Below are 19,768 nucleotides of genomic sequence, written 5' to 3' on the forward strand. Positions count from 1 at the left end.
CAGATGCAGGGCACATCTGGAGGGCACCAAAGCAGTTAAGTGAAGAGCTGATTTGTGCTATAGAAACCCTCAGTTCCTTCCTTTGATCCTCTGAATCAGCCCATTGCCTTCCTCACATAAAGACCCATTTATCTCTACTCTTCCTAGTAAGTTTGAAGGCGGTCGTAGCTCATGGCTCCTCAACAGCAGCGAGGAGCCCGGCTTTCTCTTCCGCTGAAGCAGAATCAGGTGAAATCTCTATGGCAACTGGCAGATGACAGGGAGTCTTGTTGCCTTGGAAATGAGGCAAGGCAGAAAAAAACCCCAAAACCCACCCAAAAAGAGCCATCTGGAATTTTGAATTTCCACAATGTCCAACCTGCGTCTAGTGATGCGTGGGGAGTGTGAACCCGCTGCTGCCGGCTGCTCTGGGGCCTCTGTGCTGGGGCCTGGCTGTGCTGTTCTGCCTCACCCGGGAGAATTAGGGCTTTTTTCCATTTCTTCCCCACTTTTTGGTGTTTTTTGCACAGGGTCTGCAGCATTGCCCTGACCATCTGCTGGTGGCTGTGGGAAAGGTGTTGTGTCTGAGGTGTTGGGAGTGCTGAAACCAGGCTGGACACAGCTGTGCCGTGTTGGGGACCAGCATGTTGGGGACTGGCACACCTTGATAATGCAGAACCCTGAGGAGAATGGCACGCTCCAGGGCAAACTGAGGCATGGAGTGCTGTGTGACCAGTCTCACCCTCCTCTGTCAGTTTAGGACAAACCCCAGGTGCAGTGACCACTGGTGACACTGTCTTTGTGTGCCCAAGGCCTTGGGGCTGTCAGCAGGGAGTTAGTGTCACCATGTGGGACTGCCGCTGTGTGTGCCAGTGGCCAGAGGCTCAGGGTACCGCTTGGAGCATGGATTTGGCCTGTTGACCTACCATCCCCCTCCTTCCCAAGCTGCACAGGTATTTCTGTGGATTATTTTGGAGACCTGTGGTGCTGGGGACAGGGATGTTGGGATGCTCTCAGCTCCTCTGATGCTTTCAGGAGCAGCTTTGGAGGTAGGTGTGGCTCCGGGATGTGCAGTGCCTTGTGCAGGAGCAGGGTTTGTCCCAACGCAGGGGATTTTAGGCTCCCCCGGCTCATCAGCATAGAGGGGCAGAGGGCAGCACAGAGATGGAATGCTTGGACATGGAGCAGCTAGAGCCTCTGGATCTGGAAAAGGAGCTGTGGTTTGGATGTGCAGGTGGGGTGGTTTGGGGCCAAGCACAGCATCCATTGAAAGAATAATCCACAGATGGGCTGGAGGCCCAGTCTGGATCTCTCCAGCGGGTTCACTTGGAAACTTGTGTATGTGAGAGACCCAATTAAGTATATTTATGGCTGCTCTAGCCTGAGAAAGTCTGAATCCCTTTTAAAAGCTTGGCTCACTGGAGCCAGACGAGGTCCAGGCTCCAGGTCTCTCAGCCCTGCCCTTGTTACAAGCAGTGATTCGCAAGGCTTAGCAGCCACGATCGCCCCTAAAGTGCTGATTCGGCTCAAGTCCCAGCCTGTCACTGCTGCACAGCTGCTTATTGTCTGCTCTCACCTGCCAGCGGGGAGAGGGTGGTCCCTTCCCACAGCATGGGGCTGCCCCAGTCTGCACTGGTGGCCGTGGTGGGGATGGTGCTAGTGATGGGATGGGGATGTTGGCAGTGATGATGACTGCAGTGGAGGGGATGTTGGCAGTGATGGGGATGGTGGTGGTGCTGATGGGGATGTTGGTGGTGATTAGGATGGGGGGGTGACAGGGGAGGTGTGCTGATGAGGATGGTGTGGCGATGATGGCAGTGATGGGGTGCAATGGTAGAGTTAGTGAGTGCAGGCAGGGAATTGGCTCCCTCCCCCTCAGCAGCCACCCTTGGAACCTCCTGCAGAGCCATGTCATTTTGAAGAAGGGTCACCAACATGTGAGACATGGAATGGCTGTGCCAGACTGGGATCTTGTCACCTTGCTGGCTCTGGCTCCGCAGGGACTTGGGCTCTGCAGGACACATGCTACCCCCACAGTGCTGCCCACTGGAACCCCACTGTCTTCCCCAAGACTTGATGCTGGCCTCTTTTCCCTCAGACAAAGGCAAGTGCAAAACGTGCTGGGCTGTGTCCAGCCTCATCCCACAGCCTTGCAGGGCTATGTGCAGGGCAGCAGCATGTGCAGAGGCCAGCCTGCCTTGGTGGAGTCACGGGTGGGGCCCTCAGGTAGCCGCAGCTTCCCCTGCACATCTGATGGCAGGAGGCTGTGCTTCTGTGTCCGTGGGAAATAGCACCTCTGGCTCCACCAGCTGAGGGACTGCTGCTGTCATTCAGGGAATGGTGGCCAGCCTTTCCCCATCCATCTGCCTGGGGTCAGCACAGCACCAGTCAGCTGTCCAGGTATCCCAGTATCCCATTATCAGGGTGGTGGGTGACCCTGTTCCTCAGGGAGCAGGATCCTCTCCTGATACTGCTGCAGAGAATGCAGAGCTGACAGCCAGCTCTCTGCTTACACCAATGAAAGCAATTAAGCCAGGAGTGCTAATGTACCTGCTGCCTTCTGGGTGGGGCAACAGGTTTGCAGGAAAGAGTGCGATGCTTTCCCAGGGCACTGAGCAAGTGTGGAAGACATGCTCTGCCTAGCTTGGGCATCTCCAGAGAGAGAGGGGTGATTTGGGGTTACTGGTACATCCTTGGTGGGAGCATGCAGGAATTGCAGGGATGGGGCTGAGCTGGAAAACAAGGCTGGCCCTGGAGACTTGGCAGTCACCCCACAGAGCCCTGTTAGCCATCTCCACTGCTCATTCTGCCTGTTTGGGAACTGCTGGGGGGAAAAGACAGTTAAGCTCCAAAGAGAAGGATTGCAGGCTGGGACCACCCCTCTGCCCAGTCATCCAGGAGTGGGAATCAGAGCTGGATATAATAATGCAAGATAAAGCCATTTACTCCATTCAGAAAGACTCTGCTGTTGGTGCACCCAGATGCTGGTGATAGAGTTGCTGGCTGTGGAGTGTGAGTGTGGAACTCACAGGGCTCAGTGAGGTTCACACTGGGCTCAGGCTGTTGAGTTTCCCCTCAGGTCGTCTCTGAGTGCCAGAGTGGAAGATTTTCAAAACAATACCAACAAAACACCACCTGTGCTGATTCATTCATAAACAGGACTGGGGCCAGGGGCTGGGGCAGATGGAGGCAACAGTGTGAGTCTGCTCAAGGGTTCGTGGAGCCATGGAGTGCAGTGGGGCTGGAGGAGGCTCACAGCCCCATGAGGATGGGTTTTATTGCAGAGTTTAGTAGTGGATTTTTCAATGCACTGGAAGGAATTGAGCAAGCACTTAAAAATGTTTTCCAGCCTGGGGAAATTCGTTACAGCTACTGTGTAATAGAGGCCCACCGGAATGACTCAGGAACACCACGCTGCCTTTCCCGGTGAATTCCTGCTTGCTGTTGAAATCTTTACTGGATCAACAGGAGTCCTTTCACAGTTGAATCCTCTGAAATGAGACCAGTTGGGTCGCAGAGGGCAAGAAAACACAAGTGTGAGTGCCACTTTCATGCTGAGTGAAGACAGGTGCAGACGGTGCACCCATGCAAGCCTGGCACTCTTGTGCCAGTGTTGGTATCATGTCCTGTTGTCCCACTGCCTGCATATTGGCACATGAGCACATGTGCAAGGTAACAGGCATAGGTGATACACATGCACACATGCATCTTTCTGCAGGCTTTTGTTTCCATGTGGCCCCCACATGAATGATGCAAACACATACACACACTCACAATATGAGTTTCTGTGCCAAGGCACATGGGGCACATGTGTTCCATGGATGTGGCCCTGCGTGGCCCCAGTGGGAGCTGGTGACCACATGCTTCTTTGAAATGAGCTGTCAGAGCCCTTTGGAGTTGATTATTTCCTCATTCCTTGACGTACTTGGCCACGTTGGCAGCACCCGGCTGCAGGGCCGTGGCTGCACCCTGACACGTGGACAAAGGAGCTGCCACCACTTGCTCTGGGAGGTGGCAGGGAGAGCTGGACATGAGCACAACCTGGAGCTCCCTGACCTTGTCCAGCCGTAGTGCTGTTGCTGCCCATCACAGTCAGACTCAAAGCAAACAGTGCTGTGCCCTGAGCCAGCCATTCCAGCACAGCTCTCTCCTTCCTCCTCCTCCTCCTCCTCTTCTTCCTTGGCTGCCTCTGGCCCTGCATCCCACCTTGCAGATGCTCCTTCTTGTGGTGATGGTACCTGTTGCTGCCCCGACTTGGTCAGGCAGGAGATGGGGGTGGTGGGCACTGCGTGGGCGCTGCCAGGCACCCACAGTACCAGGCTGCTGAGTGTGTGTAATTTGGTCAGTGCTGGAAGCCGTGCTAGGGAGTGCTGCAGGTGAGGGGGCGGTCAGGGGTGGGCTGAAGCTTCCTGCCTCAGTTTCCTTGTGTGCCAAGTGGAGCTCTATCATATTTGCTGATATTGAAGAATGCTCTGAAAGAGCTCAGTTGAGAAAGAAGTGTTGAGTGAGAGCTCTCAGATGACTGAGAGCTGCTCAAGCACAGCAGAGGGTATGGGCAAGTGAGACCCAGCCTGGCACAGGAACAAGTGATTTGGGCAATGGGGTCTGCTGACCTCCCAGTGCAGGGCATGGGGACAGTGGCTGCATCTCAGAGCTGCCCTGTGCAAGGTCACAATGGGGGGAAAGGGGCCAGAGGCAGAGGGAAGTACCCCCTTCCCCCTGTAACAGCAGGATGGTTGGAGCCTGCAAGAGCAGCGGGATCTGCTGTTGGGCTGCAGGCCAGCCTGGGACTGGGGCAGGGAGACATCAGTTCCTGAGCCTGCAGCTCCAGTGGAGTGGGGAGTGCCACAGGACACATCTCAGCCACAGCTGCTGGGAAAATGAGCCTGGCCTAGGCCGGGTGTCTGACTGACCCCACCACGGCACGGGCTGAGTCTTGTCTGCTGCTCCGTGCTCCAGCAGCTGGAAACATCTGGCTGCACAAGCTTACTAAATCGATGTAGGGAGGAATCCAGCACTCTCCTGCTGTTCCCACACTTCAGCCTCTCCCAGTGGCTCTGGTTTCGACTCAACTCTGGCATGCAGTGACTCGATGAGCTCCAAGCCAGCTCCCGGCCCCTTGCTGCCCCTGGGGAGCAGACTGCAGGAGTCTCTGTGTCACCACCTGGACAGCACTGTGGGGGCAGATGGTGGCACTTAAGTGCTAGGAGAAGGATGTGTGCCAGAGGTGGGTGAGCAGCTCTTCCAGTCCCAATTTGGCCCTTTCCTGGGTGAGAGCTGCTGCTTTTCTTGGAGTCCAGAGTGACCTGGACTATCACCCAAAAACTGGGGTGATGTCATCCAGGCATGGATGGCGAATGGGGTAATAGATGCAGCTGGGGATGCGGTTCAGTGCCATTGCCCTGCAACTCATTGTCCCTGAGCCCTAGGATGCTGCTTCTCGTCATTGGTGCCCCAGCAGCAGAGCAGGGCAGGGGAGGTGGTGTCCCAGTGCTGGCCCCTCAGTCAGGGCACCTGGGGACACAGCACAGCTCCCCCCACTGCTCCTTGGATGGGGATGGCTGTAGCAGCCCCGCTGGCAGTGGCGCCCGGGGAGGAGGCAGCGCCAGGCCCCACTGGCTCTGTGCCCAGGGGAATGGCTGCGGGTGGCCGTGGGGGAGGCAGACGGGGTTTTGGGAGGGAGCCATGCCCGGGAGGAGCGCGCTGCCGAGCTGGCAGGGGTGGAAGCCACTGCTGGCGCCAGGGGACGACAGTGACTCTTCATCCCATCCCACTCTGTCCTGCCCCAGTACACAGGGATGTGGCACTGCTGGGGTGTGCATGTCACCTTCTGTAGCTCCGGGAGCTGGGTCTGGGTGACAGCATGCACCGAATGGCTCCAGTGAAGGAGCTGAGGGTGCAGAGTCCTTCCCTGCATGGAGACCCACCTGGGGACACTGGTGGGTGTTGTATTGCTGTTCCCTGAAGTTCAGGGAGTCCAAATCTCCCACTGCCCTATGCACTCCAGTGTGACGGCCGACGACTTGGCCACAGGTTCCTGCTCTGCCATTTCAAGCCTGAAAATCCATCTTCACAGGCAACTTGAGGGCAGGACCTGGCAGCTTTGAGGTGCTAACACGATCCTTTCTGCCTGCCCCACCAGACAGGCATGGTGGCCCCTTGTCCCTGGGTGCAGAGCAAGGTGGGTGCCACCCTTCAGCACTGAATGCCTCTCGAGCCTCCCCTGCACCCTGGTTCCATGTGTGCAGCCACCTCAGCTCTCTGAGTACATCTCTCTCCTGTACTGCCTGTGCATCCCCATTCTGTGGCTCTGGGGACCACTTGGAGCTTCTGTGCCTTTGATTAACATCTCCAGTGGTGCAATGGATAAAACGGGATGTGGGTCAGTGCCATTGGAACATGCACTTGGAGCTTCTGTGCCTTTGATTAACTCCTTCGATCTCCACAATGGAGATTTAAGAATGACTTAATAATGACTTGTGTCCTGCTGAGCCAGATTCTGGGAGCTGGACTGGGGTGATTGGACACATGCAGGGATGGGTGTCCTTATGCTCTGATGCGGCTGGCCGCATTGAGTGTCCTGTGGACTCACCAGCCCTTTTACCTCATCTACGACTGACTTTAACCTGCTTGATTGAACCTGTCTCATCGGGGCTCTTCCTGCTTGTCATCCCCTTCCAGACTCACGCAGAAATCAGAGACGCTTCACTTGTCTGAGGTGCTCCTGCCCAGGCGAGTGGGCAAGGGGAGTCTGGGGACAGGGCAGCATCACCCATGGGTGCTGCCTTCAACGTGGCTAGAGTGTGATGGGGACAAGGAACACTCAAGGAGCCCTGCTTGAGCAGTGGCATGTGGCTGTGCCTTTGTGGGGAGCTGCTGGAGTGTGTGCCGGTGGTGTCCTCCATCCTCGTGTCCCTGCAGCTGGGGTGTGTGCTGTTGGTGTCCCCTGTCCCCATATCCCTGCAGTTCACACGGTGCCATTGCAAATCCTGAAGCACTGGTTGCCATGTTACATTAGGAGGAGCCACATCCCGTGTCCCTGATGCCTGCTGTCACTGCAGATCCATGGCAGGCTGCAGCTGAAAGGCCTGAAATCAGGGATCAAAGCTGCAGTGGCATGGCTGTTAGTGCCCGGGGTGCACGTGAACGGGACAGGGACTTGAGACTGGAGCCAAGCACTGCTGGGGCTATGCCAGGAGTGACCCCCTTCCTCTCTCTAGGTGTCTGGTTCTTACACATCCATGCAGGTGCCTCTGGGGAGTATGCACACATCTGTGTGTGCAGGTGTATGTACATGTTTGTGGATGTACCTGCATGTGTCTGCACATGTGCACAAATGGTTGTGATGTGGGTAGATGCATGTGCACATGTGCATTTTGGGGGAGTGCATGGCTCTGTATGTGCGTACACACCCATGCCATGGGTGGGCACACCTGGACAAGTCCCAGGACAGACAGAGCTCAAGGGTACTCAGTACTGAGCTGTGCTTGTGGGGGCTCAGTCCCACCAGCTGCTCCAGCCCCACACAGAAGCAGCCAGTCCTTCATGAGTGGGGCTCTGTGTCCTCTACTCCCTGACATCCCCTCAGTCCCACTGGCTGCATACCAAGTGATACTGCTCCAGCACCCATATTCCCAGGCTGGAGCACCCCTGGGGCCTGGGGGATGCAGGGGCAGGTTTGGGGACATTGTTCCAGGACTGCTCTCCTGTCACCTGTGTGAGTCCTGTGGCCCCACTTGGTCTCTGCCAGCTCATCCTTTCTGGACTAGACATTACCATCCCAGCTGCATGTTTGAGAGAGGCATTTCAGGGTGGTGGAATTCCAGCCTAGTGCCAGCCTAGTCCCTTCCTGATGGGCGGAGCCAGGGCTGTTGGTCATGGCCACGGGCAGGGGGGTGCACCATTCATCCATCCATCCATCCATCCATCCATCCATCCATCCATCCATCCATCCATCCATCCCTTTAAACCCATCACCTTTGTCTCTCCACAGACCCCGAGTCCCAGAGGAAGAGGACGGTGCAGAACGTACTGGACCTTCGTCAGAACCTGGAGGAGACCATGTCCAGCCTGAGGGGCTCTCAGGTGTCTCACAGGTGAGGGCCCAGCACTGGACCCCCCACACCCCTTCCCCATAGTCAGTGTCCTTCCTGGGGTGGACGGGAAGCAGCTCTGCTCCTGGTGAGGTCCATGTAGGTGGGAGAGAATCAGTGGTGCTCTGTGACCTGGGGACCATGTGCATGGAGGCTTGGAGAGAAGCCCCCTGATCCGTGGGGTGTCGTGTGGTGCTGCAGCAGAGTCCTGTCCCTGAAAGTGCTCTGGGACAGTAAAGGTTGGGGAGTAGTGGCAGTAGGGGAGCTGACAGAGCAGAGGGAGGGGGTGAGGTCTGTTCCCAGTGGTCAGGTGACACTGAATGGACTACCAGAGGTGAAGTTATTACCTGTACCCACTGCGGTTTGCACCAGAGGCTCCATCCCTATCCGTGACTTAGTTTTTCTGCTCTGTGTAGGGTGATGACAGAGGAACTCTGAGCCAGAGCCCAGGAGCAAAGGTGGGGGCACCCTGGGGTGCCCTGCCCATACTGGAGTGAGGGGATGGTGGGGACAGGGACAGGGTGAGCACTGAGTGGAGAACCAAAGCACAGTGTCTGTTCTTAGGGGGCTCTGACACACTTCTGGGACTGCCTGTATCCTCCTGGGTCACACATTTGAGATCATGCATGGTTTGTGCATCACTCTGGATTTGCAAGGTTGTGTGGGTGTGAGCTGGCTGGGAAAGTGGCGATATGGGAACGTCCTTCTCCTGGAGTGTGTTGCCACCTCGTGGTCTCCCTCGATCCTGTTTTTTTGTCTTGGAAGAGACAAAAAGCGGCAGCTTCCTCCCACCTTTCACCCACCATTCACCATTACAGGCCTTCCCGTGTCACCCCTCAACCAGCCTTGCCCAGGATGAAGCAGCCCTTTGATCTCCCTCTTCATCACCTGAAATTTCTTGCTCACCCTTGCTGTGCTTCCTGGATGTTTTCTGAGCCAGGAGCAGCAGAGAGCCATGGCAGTGGGATTTGCATGGGGCCACAACAATATTTTCTGAGCTGGCCATTTCCTGAAATGATCCATTACAGCTCTGCCATCCCTTTCCTCAGTGCAGGAGCTGGGTCAGAGCCCAGCACTGCTCATGCCAAGCCAGATTGCATTGTGTTCCTTTTGCTTTTCTAAGTGTCAAACTCCACCCAGCTCCTCACCGCAGTGCTCAGCTCCTTCAGAAATCCTCCTCAGCTCAGGTCTTAGGAAAATAGGGCGAGGACATTAAGGGTGATTAAATTAGCATTGCTGGTGGGATTTGACTCTTCAGTATCGCTTCCTTTCCTTGATAAGCTGTGAGTACATCTCATGGCAGATGCCTCAGCTGCATTCCTGCCATGGAGAAAAATGGCTATGGATAGCCCAGGGATCCCTACCCCTGCACTCTGTCCCTTTCAGTGGGACTTAAACATGTGAAGATCTTCTCTCTTATCCCGTGGCAGCTGAATTTATTTGGAAGCTTTTTTTATTCCAGTAGCCCAAAGCAGCCTCAGCAGCTCCCTGCATCCATTCAGGAACTCCTCTGCGGCTGTGAGGCAGATTTTCCTTTCCCAAAGCTGTGTCAGCTCTTCCCTGGTACGTTGTAATTACACACGTACCCACTCATTGTGCTCTTGGGAACACTTCCTACAAGTCTGTCCGATACAGATGTCATCTGCAAGTCCTCTGGATGTGCCTGCATCGCTGGTGTCCTGTAGCTGCTTTGGGCTCTCTCTTTATTCCTTCCACAAACTACTCCTCAAATGTCTCTTGTTATCCTCACCGAGTTCTTCCATTCAGTGGATGAGGGCTCAGTCTTTGCTGTTACCTTGTTAGGGCACAATGTTATTCCTGAAAGATGTCGCCATATTCCTGGCAGCAGGGCTGCATGAACTTCCTTGGGGCTTAGAGAGTCATGGAATCACAGAGTCACTGAGGAGACTCGGGGGACACTTGGAGAACACTTGGAGAAAGTCTCTAAGATCATCAAGTCCAATCATTTCCCCAGCGCTGCCATGTTCACCACTGCATCATGTTCCTCAAAGCCACATCCCCATGTTTTTTAAACACTTCCAAGCATGGTGACTCCACCACTGCCCTGGGCAGCTGTGCCAGCACTTGACCACCCTTTCAGGGAAGAAATTTTCTCTAATATCCAACCTAAAACCTCCCTGGGACCACTTGAGGCCGTTTCCTCTTGTCCTGTCCCTTGTTCCCTGTGGGAGCAGAGCCGAACTGCCCCCCAGCTCCCCCGTCTTGTCAGGGAGTTGTGCAGAACCAGAAGGTGCCCCCTGAGCCTCCTTTCCTCCAGGTGGAGCACCCCAGCTCCTTCAGCTGCTCCTGGTGATTCAGACCCTTCCCCCACTCTGTTGCCCTTCTCTGGACATGCTCCAGCCCCTCAATGTCTTTCTTGTCATGAGGCACCCAGAACTGAACCCAGGATTCAAGGTGAAGCTTCTGTTCCTCCTGCTCAGAGAACATGGTTGGCATCTGCTCTGAGCTGCCGGGAGCACATCCTCAAACAGCCTTTGTGCTGCTGACAAAAAAAACCCTTTTAGCTACCCCTTTTAGTTCCGCTTTAACAAACTTCCTAGGTTTTTTTATGTAGTTCCCTGTTTTAGATTCAATGCTGCAGCCTGGGTTTGGCTTTGGGTGTCCTGCAGGAATGTGTAATCCAAGCTAGGGAATAATTTACTGATAATAATGTTTGGAGCCAGTTTGAGGACTGTGGCTTCCCAAGGAGCTGCTCCAAGAAGTAATCATTTCTCGTGGCTAAATTTAGTTTTAGAATCACTGTTTGCCCAAAATACACCCCAAGAGGCGCAGGGAGTGATGGAACTCCCCATTCCTGAAACACTAGAGGGCTCTGGGCTGGCTGCAGAGCACTGTGCTTGTGGGCAGCCCCTGGGGCTGGGCAGCCCTCTCTTAGGATTGTCTTTCCTGTCCAGATGTGGGGGTTCAGTCTGCAGGGGTTCAATGTGAGATGCTGCTGCAGGGACTGGTCCCAGCTCTGTCCCTTGGCATCCTTTCACTCACAGCCTCCATTCCCTGGCATGGCCCACTGTCACATTTCCTGGGATCAGTGCCACCACCCCAGCTTGTCCTGTCCTGGATCTGGTGTGATTTTGAGGTGCAGATGTTGAAGTGTTGGAGAAGAAGTGGCTGAGCAAAAGCAGCCCAGACACAGGGGAGTATGGGAGCAGCCCAGACACCTTTCCACTAAAGGTGCCCTATTAGGAGAGTTCAGCACAGATGGATTTTGGGGCCAGCCTCCAGAATAGTGCTGACCCCTCTCCCCGGTGTGTATGCCACCTGATGGCACTCCTGGCCTTGCTTCGAGGTGGGTGGACAGGACTGTGGTAGTGTTGCTTTGTAGATTTACTTGAGCACAGAGCCCCCATTGCAGCCCATGTCTTATTCCACTGTCGCAGGGGAGACATGGGCATTACCAAACACTGTGGTGTGCATGTCCCAGCAGGTCCTGGACTGTGGGACACTGAGTTGGCACCAGCCAGGGAAGGAGGGGACTGTCCCTTGCTAGCTGAGATGGAGGGTGGCCAGGACAGACAGCGTCTCTGCAGCCACAGTCCTGGGAGCCTCTGGCCTTGCCTGGCTGCCTCAAAACGGGCAGTTTTGGTATCTGAGCAGTTTCACACCCAGTTCCGGTGGGGTGAGGAAGGGCACAGATCTCCAGTGCCCCCTGTGCCCTGCCCTAATTCCCTGACTGCCTGTCCTCACAGCTCTCTCGAGATGACCTGCTATGACAGCGATGAAGCCAACCCACGGAGCGTCTCCAGCCTCTCCAACCGCTCCTCCCCTTTGTCGTGGCGCTACGGGCAGTCCAGCCCCCGCCTGCAGGCCGGGGACGCACCGTCGGTCGGGGGCACCTGCCGCTCCGAGGGCACCCCGAGCTGGTACATGCACGGGGAGCGGGCACACTACTCACACACCATGCCCATGCGCAGCCCCAGCAAGCTGAGCCACATCTCCCGCCTGGAGCTGGTCGAGGCGCTGGACACCGATGACGTGGAGCTGAAGTCGGGCTACATGAGTGACAGTGACCTGATGGGGAAGACGCTGACCGAGGACGATGACATCACCACGGGGTATGTGCCCAGACTGGGGCTCTCCAGGAGGTTTCACTCGCTCCTGTTTGGCCGGCGGTGGGGGAACACCTGGCACAGTGGGGGTGGGTGGAGTGGTACATAGGTTACAGCCAGTCTGGTTAGGATTGGATCGTGTCCCCACATCCTAGGAGATACTTCCCTGTCACCAGTGCTGGTGGTGCTGGGCCAGCTGGTGGTTTCTTGGGGCTCCTGAGCCAGAACGAGTTGCCCTCCCAGTATCTGCAAAGTGTCCAGGTTGATCTGGGTGTTCCTGGAGCAGGGGGCCGAGACAAGTGCATGGTCTGTAGCTGCAGAAGCCCTGAGCCAGAGTCCTGCTGGGGATGCTGGAATGCTGCTGCTTTCAGAAGTGCTCTTTAGTTTACATCAGTCAGTCTTAGTGGCTTCCTGTCACCCAGGCACTGTGGGGACATCCTGTGGGACTCCTGGTGGTCTGTGGTGGGACAGGCTGGGTCAGATCTCAGCACCCCAGTGAGAGCTGGGCACTAGGGTGTTATTGCTGATGGATGACTCCACATGGAGCAGGGTGTGCTTCAGAGTGTGTACCTTGTTCTGAGACCCAACCCCATCAACCTCCATCCCTCCACCCATGGGGCCAGGGGCATCTCCTGCCAGATGGACACAACCCAGCACTCCCAGGGCTTACATTGTCTTGCCAGATGTGTCCAGCTCCTGCTGCACTGTTGAGGTGCCCCTGACTCTGGCAATTGTCCAAGTTGAACATGTTGGAGGCTTCCTGTTTCGGCACAGGAGAAAATAAATAACCTGGGTGTCTGAGCTATGCCAGAGCCCGACCAGGTATTTGGCCTCCTGACAGTGCTGCTTTGGCCCTCCTGGGGTGACTGTAGTCAAGTCAGTTTAGTGCAGGATAGAGCACAGCCTGTGGCTTCATACCCATCCTGGGGCCAATGCTCCCCAGATATGGCCTGTAGATGCATGTTGCAGCTGCAGGGAACACACCATAGGGTATCTCCTGGCTTCTGCCCCTGCCATGCTCCAGCTGTGGGCTGAGAGTGTCTGTGGCACCGTGGGTGTCAGACCCATCTTCCCCATGGGCATGTGACTTTGGGGGCTGCCCTGTGCCTGTGAATGAGGGAGCCTTGTGCTGGTTCAACACAGACCCTCCTGCAGATCTTAACCTATTGCTTGGCAGCCAGAGGTCCCATGTCACCATGTTTTGCTATTGGCCACTGGATTGCAAGGTGTGATTGGCTGTGGGGTGGATTTGGACTGCCTCAGGTGGCTGAGGTTGCAGCAGGGCTGGCTGTGGGGATGAAGGGTACACTGCTCCCCATATCCCTCCTTGTCTCATCTTGGTGCTGCTCATGCAGGCAGATAACCTTGGGGTGCCCTTGCCTTCGAGGCAGTGCTGAGAGGGGTGACTGGACCAACACTTTGTCTCCATCAATCACTGAGCCCCTGCTCAGTGTGGGCAGGGTCAGGGACCCAGGACAGCTCAGCCCTGCACTACTATGGGCAGGATTTACTTATTCTTCAGGAGGGTACAAGCTTTGGGATGGATCCTTGCATGGCGGTGCCTCTGCAAGGCCCTGGCAGCACCACAGTCCCCTGGTGTGGGTAAGGTGTGGTGAGCTGGGCCATGGCCAGGTGCCACAGTCCCTCTTCCTTTGCGGAGTCCCCAGCATGATGCCCTGGATGTGCCCAGAGTTCTCTGCCATGCCGTGCCAGAGACAGATTGGGTGCTCTGTGCTGGGTACCCTCCCCAAGGAGGAGTGCAGGAGTGAGCCAGGGCAGCACAGGACCACCTCATCCACAGGAGCATATCCTGGGGCTCAGCCATTTCACCGGGGTTGTTGGGGGCAAAGGGCCGTGTACTGACTTACACAGCTTCACAGCTTCATGCCCCACGGCCCCAAAGCAGGACTTGGGTGTGTCTCCCAGAGTGGGCAGCATGGCAGGGGCTCTGTCCCAGAGCATGCCTTTGGCTAGGTGCTGGGGTACACTGAGGTGCCCTGTCCAGGAGCCTGCATACTCTGGGTGCAGAGCCAGGAAGTAGAGCAGGGACATTCCCTCTTACCAAGGGCCAGATGAGATAAGGAGCTGGCCGGGAGCACTCATCCAGCACAGCCCCTCATCCAGACTCCACTCAGCCAGCACATGCCTTCACCCAGTGCAGCCCCTCACCAGTGCAGCGCCTCATCTAGCCTCCCGTCATCTAGCACAGCCTCTCATCCAGCACAGCCCCTCACCCAGCACAGCCCCTCACCCAGCACAGCCCCCCATGCAGCCTCCTCGCTGGCTCTGACCTAGAAAGCCACCACTGCCCCAGGCTCCATCTCCCGGTGCTGCTAATGCACCGGGCAGGAGCCGCGTGCTGCAGCTGGGGCCGGCATCCCCCAGCCCAGCCCAGGGGCAGCGTCCCCTGCACCGCGCCGGCGCACGCCCCAGCTTGTAGGGCAGTAGGTCAGAGACAGCTCAGAGGACGTGGTTACACGTTGGAGACGTGGGGCTGTGGGATGCAACCCAGCATCCCCGTGGTTTGGCAGGGAAGCAGACTGGAAGGAGCAAGGGTTGAGGTAGGTGAGACACGGCGGGGACAAGGGGACTGCCCACAAGGTATTGAGGTGGATTTGGCTGGGTGGAGGTTGGGGTGAGCCCAGCCAAGGAGGCTGTGGGGGACTTGAGGCCCAGTCAAAGAGGGAGTGGGATGGTCAGGTCTGAGCAGGGATTGGCTGGGGACACCTGAGACCTCAGCAGCATTCCTGTGTTAGCCAAATGTACCGGCACCGTGGTTCCTCACCCAGCTGTGCCTGCATCCATTGGCATGACACTTGCTACTCTTCTCTACCTGCTGCTGGTTTCAGGGTCTGGAAAGCTCTGGCTTTGGCCCCCTATTTGGCAGCACATACCTTTTGTTCCCAATGTCACCATATCCTCATTGTGCACTGCATCAGGACAGGGACCTGGCACCGAGAGCACCCACCAGGATCTGTCTGGGGTGACTGAAGGGATGGAAGGGATGCTGCTGTTCTCCTTCCCTGTCCTGCCTGTCCTTGGGGCCTGGGCAGTGCCTGGGCAGAGATAGCACCCAGTCTTGGGCTGTTTCTCCAACACTGAAACTATTCACTGCTTTCCTTGGTCAACTCTGAGGCCCATCTGCTACCATTCAGTGGCCACTTGCTGTTCTCTGCCCTGAGGCTAGTTCCAGGAAGAGTGCGGTGTCACTGGTGATGCTTTCCCACCCATCCAGGCTGGGGCTGTTTCCTGAACACTGGAGGTCACCTGACCAAGGTCACTGTATTGGGAGCTTCCCCAGAGACATCTCTGTCAGCATAACCACAGCATGGGTGCTTTTGTGTGCAGACCTGCATGTGAACAGGCCGTGGGGAGGAGCTTGGAGCGGGATGTACAAGCCAGGTTTGGCCTGGTTTTATTCTTGCCATGTCCTGCATGTCTGAGCAGTACCACTACAGTTGGTGTGTCTCCCCCCTGTGCCATGTGTGCCCAGAACCTGACCTGATGTGGTCTGTTCGGAGTAGTGGCTCAGCACCATTCCCTGGGTGTTCCCTAGGGTCCACTGGGTCACGGTGGGAGTGAGTGGAATGCTGCAAGGTTTTGCTGCAGTTGGGAGCTCATGGGGTGCAGAGGAAGCTAGCAGAACTGGCTGCTGAATCAGCACCTTCTGCTGTGGTGGCTGCAGGAGCAGTGATGGTCTGTGTGTGCTGCAGGGCTGTGGTGTGGGGGTGTAGGTCTGGAGCCAGACCCTGGGGCTCTGCATGTCCCTTGGGGCTTCCAGAGCCCTGGGGGGATCCTTTTTCGACCCTGGGACTGCTGTGATTTCAGGAGGTCCTTTTGGATCTTGTTTGTTGGAGGTAGTAAGGGAGCATTGCATCTCACTGCAGCAGTGGCAGCATCTGCACCCTCGTGAACTGGGTACTGCCCTGATTCTGCTTGTGGGCATGAAATTGAGCTGAGGCAGCAGCTTTTGGAATTGGGAGCACAGGGCACATGTGTCTAGCCCGTGGCACACCCCAGCCACTGTCCCAGGTCACTGTGATGGTGCTGCTGGCAGCCAAGTGCTGCAGAACCTGTGGTCTCCTCCAGCAGGGCTGGGGGCTGCCAGCAGCATCCTCCCAGGAGGGATGCTCTGGAGCATCCCGCTGTGCTCTGGCTGGCCTGGCTCCCGCTTCCTTGCAGCTCCTCGGGCTCAGCACAGCCCGTGGGCGGGAACAGATGTTTGGCTCAGCTCCCCAGGAACAGCAGAGGAGCGGCCGCCCTCCTCCTGCTCCAAGCAGGACTGGTGCTGCAGCCTGCTCCCTTCCCTCGAACACCCATTGCTTCACTTTGGCTAGTCCAGGATGACCCCGTGCCCTGTCCCAGCAAGCCCATAAAGTCATACCTCATCAGGGACATCCCGTGGGGCATGGCTGTGTCCCTGCACGTGGCCTGGCGTGTGTGGGACCCTGGCCTGGCTGGCCAGGGAGCAGTGTTGTATAAATATTTGCTGGGCTGCGCCACGTGCTGGGCTTGGCAAGTTCCTCCCTCCAGCTGGGTACAGGAGATGCTCCAGGAAAGGGGCCCACTGGACATCAGCACCACTGAAGTGTCTTCCTGCCTGCTGCTTTCTAGCAATTCTATCCTTTGGGATTTGGGTTGAGGCACCCAGTGTTAATCCCTGGCCCCATGGGATGTGGCAGTGGCTGCGTGATGCATGTTTTGGGAAGGGAGTCCTGGGGTTGTGAGGCTTGGGGGTACAGGGCACCTGGGGGTCAGTGCACGCCCAGGATATGGAAAACTGCTGGCTCCTGCAGCTTGTTGATGAGGCTGGATGTGCACATGGGGCAGAGCCAAGTGCAGGGTTGGACCTCACACACCCATGTGCCCTGGAGAAAGCTGCTGGCGAGAATACCACCCCCAAACCTACCAGCCTCTCTGCATGCCACCTGGGGACCTCAAGACCTAGCTTAGCCATGTGCCACCCTGCTGCTTGTGGAGGGGCCTGGCCACTGTGGACTGAGGTGTTCGAGGTCACCGGCTTGTCCAGACAACAGGAAAAATAGGAATTTCACAAGCAGGCTGAGTCATGCCGCTCCCCACCCCGGTACTGCCCTGGGACTCTCTGAGCATCGCACGTGGCCTCTGCAGCTCCCTGTGTGCCGCCGTGGCCTGGATCAGGTTCCATATGTCACCAGAACTGCTAGCGGAGATCCCCGCACTGGGACACATTTCCTCCGGGGTTTCCACCACTTGGGGGAGGCCAGAGGGGTGAGCAGAGCTGAACTCTCAGCCAGGAGTGTAGTTGGTGTCCATGGCTGATCTCACTGCAGCAGGCAGTGAGTGCTCACTGTTCCCCCACGGCCTCAGCCTCACTGCTGCAAGGAAACCAACCCACAGCTATTACTGCAGTTGATGGCACAGGGCTGGGGTGGAGGCACAGCCTGGCCATGGGTCCCTCCTTGCAGGACCACTCATGCTCAGGGGTCCTGTGGGTGCAGAGTCCTGTGCACCCCTCAGGGACCTGAGGGACCAGAGACCAGAGGCAGTGCTGCTTGGAGAATGGGGTCCTGTATCAACTGCGGGGCGTGATGTTGATCCTCTTCTGCTGAGTGAGCTCAGGCAAGTCAGATGCCAGATCTCCCTTGCCTGTCTCAGTTCCCTATCTGCCAGATCTCTGCAGACCCCTGTTCCTTTGAGTGCAGCTTTGGAGAAAGGTGCCAAATCACAGTACCCAAAATCCAAGCAGGAGCTAATTAGGGTCAAGGTAGCCTGACTCTGTAGGGGCTGGAGCTCTCAGAGGGTGTATCTAGGGGTCTGGGAGGCATCCTGGAGGGGGTACAGAGGTGTTTACAGGGCTGTGGGGACCAGGGAAGTCAGGGAGTGGTGTTACTCTCTGGGTTCCTGATGTGGATGGGGGTGGTTGCAGAGCCCCACCCTGCCCACATCCATGGGGTGCTCCCAACCCCCTCAATGGGATTTATGAAGCTACTTGTTTTTTCTGCCCCATAAAGTGGAGGAGAGGAGGAGGGTGTGGAGAGCCCTGGCTGTGCCTGTGCTTTCCTCACTGCTCCTACCTCAAGTCACAGCATGAAGCTGGGGCTGGGACCACCAGTGCCACAGAAGTCCCTCAATGCCAGTGATCTGCAGATGTGGGGTGTGGGACCCTCTCAGTGCACGCCCTGCATTTCCTCCCCTGCCACAGGAGGAAGGGGCCAGGGCAGACCACACCTTGCTTCCATCAAGGGTGGGCTTCAGGCTGGCATTGGGGAATCTGGCTGCACCAGCCTGGCAGGGACATGAGCGTTGGGAGCCCTGGCTGGTGCCAGTGCATCTGGGTGCTACATGGGCAGGTGTCTGTGCTGGTTCGAGACAGGTGAAGCAAGGAGAGTTCAAAACCATCCAGCTCCAACAGCAACCCCTGCTGAGAAATGTGCTGGGGGTACTCCTCTGTACGGGATTCAGCGTGTGTGCTGGTGCCCAAGGGTCTGCTGTGACCAGCAGCGATTCTCTGCTGTCATCTCACACCAAACCTGTGGCTCTGGCAGGGTCAAAGCTGCCTTTCTGAGGGGCTGCAGTGCTGGGCTGTGCCAGGCTGGTTCCCCAGCCACCCAGCCTGCCCAGATTTGGGCCCAGCAGAAGCTGCTCTTAGCATTGCCTGAGCTGCCCATGGCGGGGCTGAGGCAGCCAGCCAGGAGAAGAGGAGGGAAGGGACAGCATCCGGCATCGTGCCAGGCTGGAGGGACCAGAGGGATGCAGTGCTGGACGGGCTGTGCTGCCCCACCCGTTGGTGCACACAGCCGTGGGGCCGTTACCGCACCACCAGCCCCTGGCCATGAGCTCCTGCCAGGGCTTTGTGGGTGTGGGCACGGGCTGATCAGTGGAGACAGGGATGGTCAGGTCCCCCTGTCCTGCCATGTCATACTGTGCCGTGCCGTGCCATGCTGGGGCAAGCCCTGTGTAGTGAGTGATGGGGCAATGGGGAAGGAGCCAAGAGGCGTTGCCGTTGCTTCAAGGACGGAATTACTTACTTCCCAGCCTGCAGGGATGGGTTTTATCTTGCCAAGGCTGCAGTTAACTCTCTCTGCCCTTCGTGATTGGGCTGGCAAAGTTGTCCCTGGTGTTACCATCCTGGTGAGGACCCTACCCCCAGAGCATGGCTCTTGCTGTGATGCAAGAGAGAGAGAAAGAAGGGACAAAATTAGGAGTTTTGGTCAATGAAAGGCAGAGTAGGACAGCAATGGATGTCCTTTCTGGGGACGAGCTCCAGAGTTGCTGGGAGCAGCCATCCCGGCACCCCACAGTGGGAGCCACATCGGGGAGGTAGTTCCTCTGGGGAGAGAGAACAGGGCAGTTTGAAGGGCACCGGTTCCAGGGCCAGTACTGAGGAATGGTATCACATTGTGGGATGGACTGGGGGTCACTGGTGCTGTGTGTGGTATGTGTATCGTGGTTTTGGGGCTCTGCGGGCATCTGGGGGGATGCAAGGGGACACCAGGGACAGGGGTCGGGGCCGTGGGGCCGGGGGCTGGAGCGGGCGGGGCTTGGAGCCGGGCCCCGGGCCCGTCCCGGCGAGCACGGGGAGGTGCCAGAGGACGGCGGCGGGGGTCCGGCGCTGCTGTCGCTTTAAGGCGCCGGCAGCGGGGCGGT

The 19,768-nt window shown here is 57.1% G+C and overlaps 1 protein-coding gene across 2 annotated transcripts in view; it reads left to right on the plus strand.

Moving 5' to 3' along the window:
• The window catches only part of NAV1 (neuron navigator 1), a 60,081-nt gene that overhangs the window by 22,592 nt on the left and 17,721 nt on the right, over nt 1-19,768 (plus strand). For both annotated transcript variants that reach the window (XM_066335687.1, XM_066335685.1), the window contains 2 exons: nt 7,973-8,075; nt 11,780-12,145. In XM_066335687.1, coding sequence (XP_066191784.1) covers nt 7,973-8,075; nt 11,780-12,145 — 469 coding nt within the window. The remainder of the gene's footprint in view (nt 1-7,972; nt 8,076-11,779; nt 12,146-19,768) is intronic.

Source organism: Sylvia atricapilla, chromosome 25 (assembly GCF_009819655.1).
Source record: "Sylvia atricapilla isolate bSylAtr1 chromosome 25, bSylAtr1.pri, whole genome shotgun sequence".
NCBI classification, from domain to species: domain Eukaryota; kingdom Metazoa; phylum Chordata; class Aves; order Passeriformes; family Sylviidae; genus Sylvia; species Sylvia atricapilla.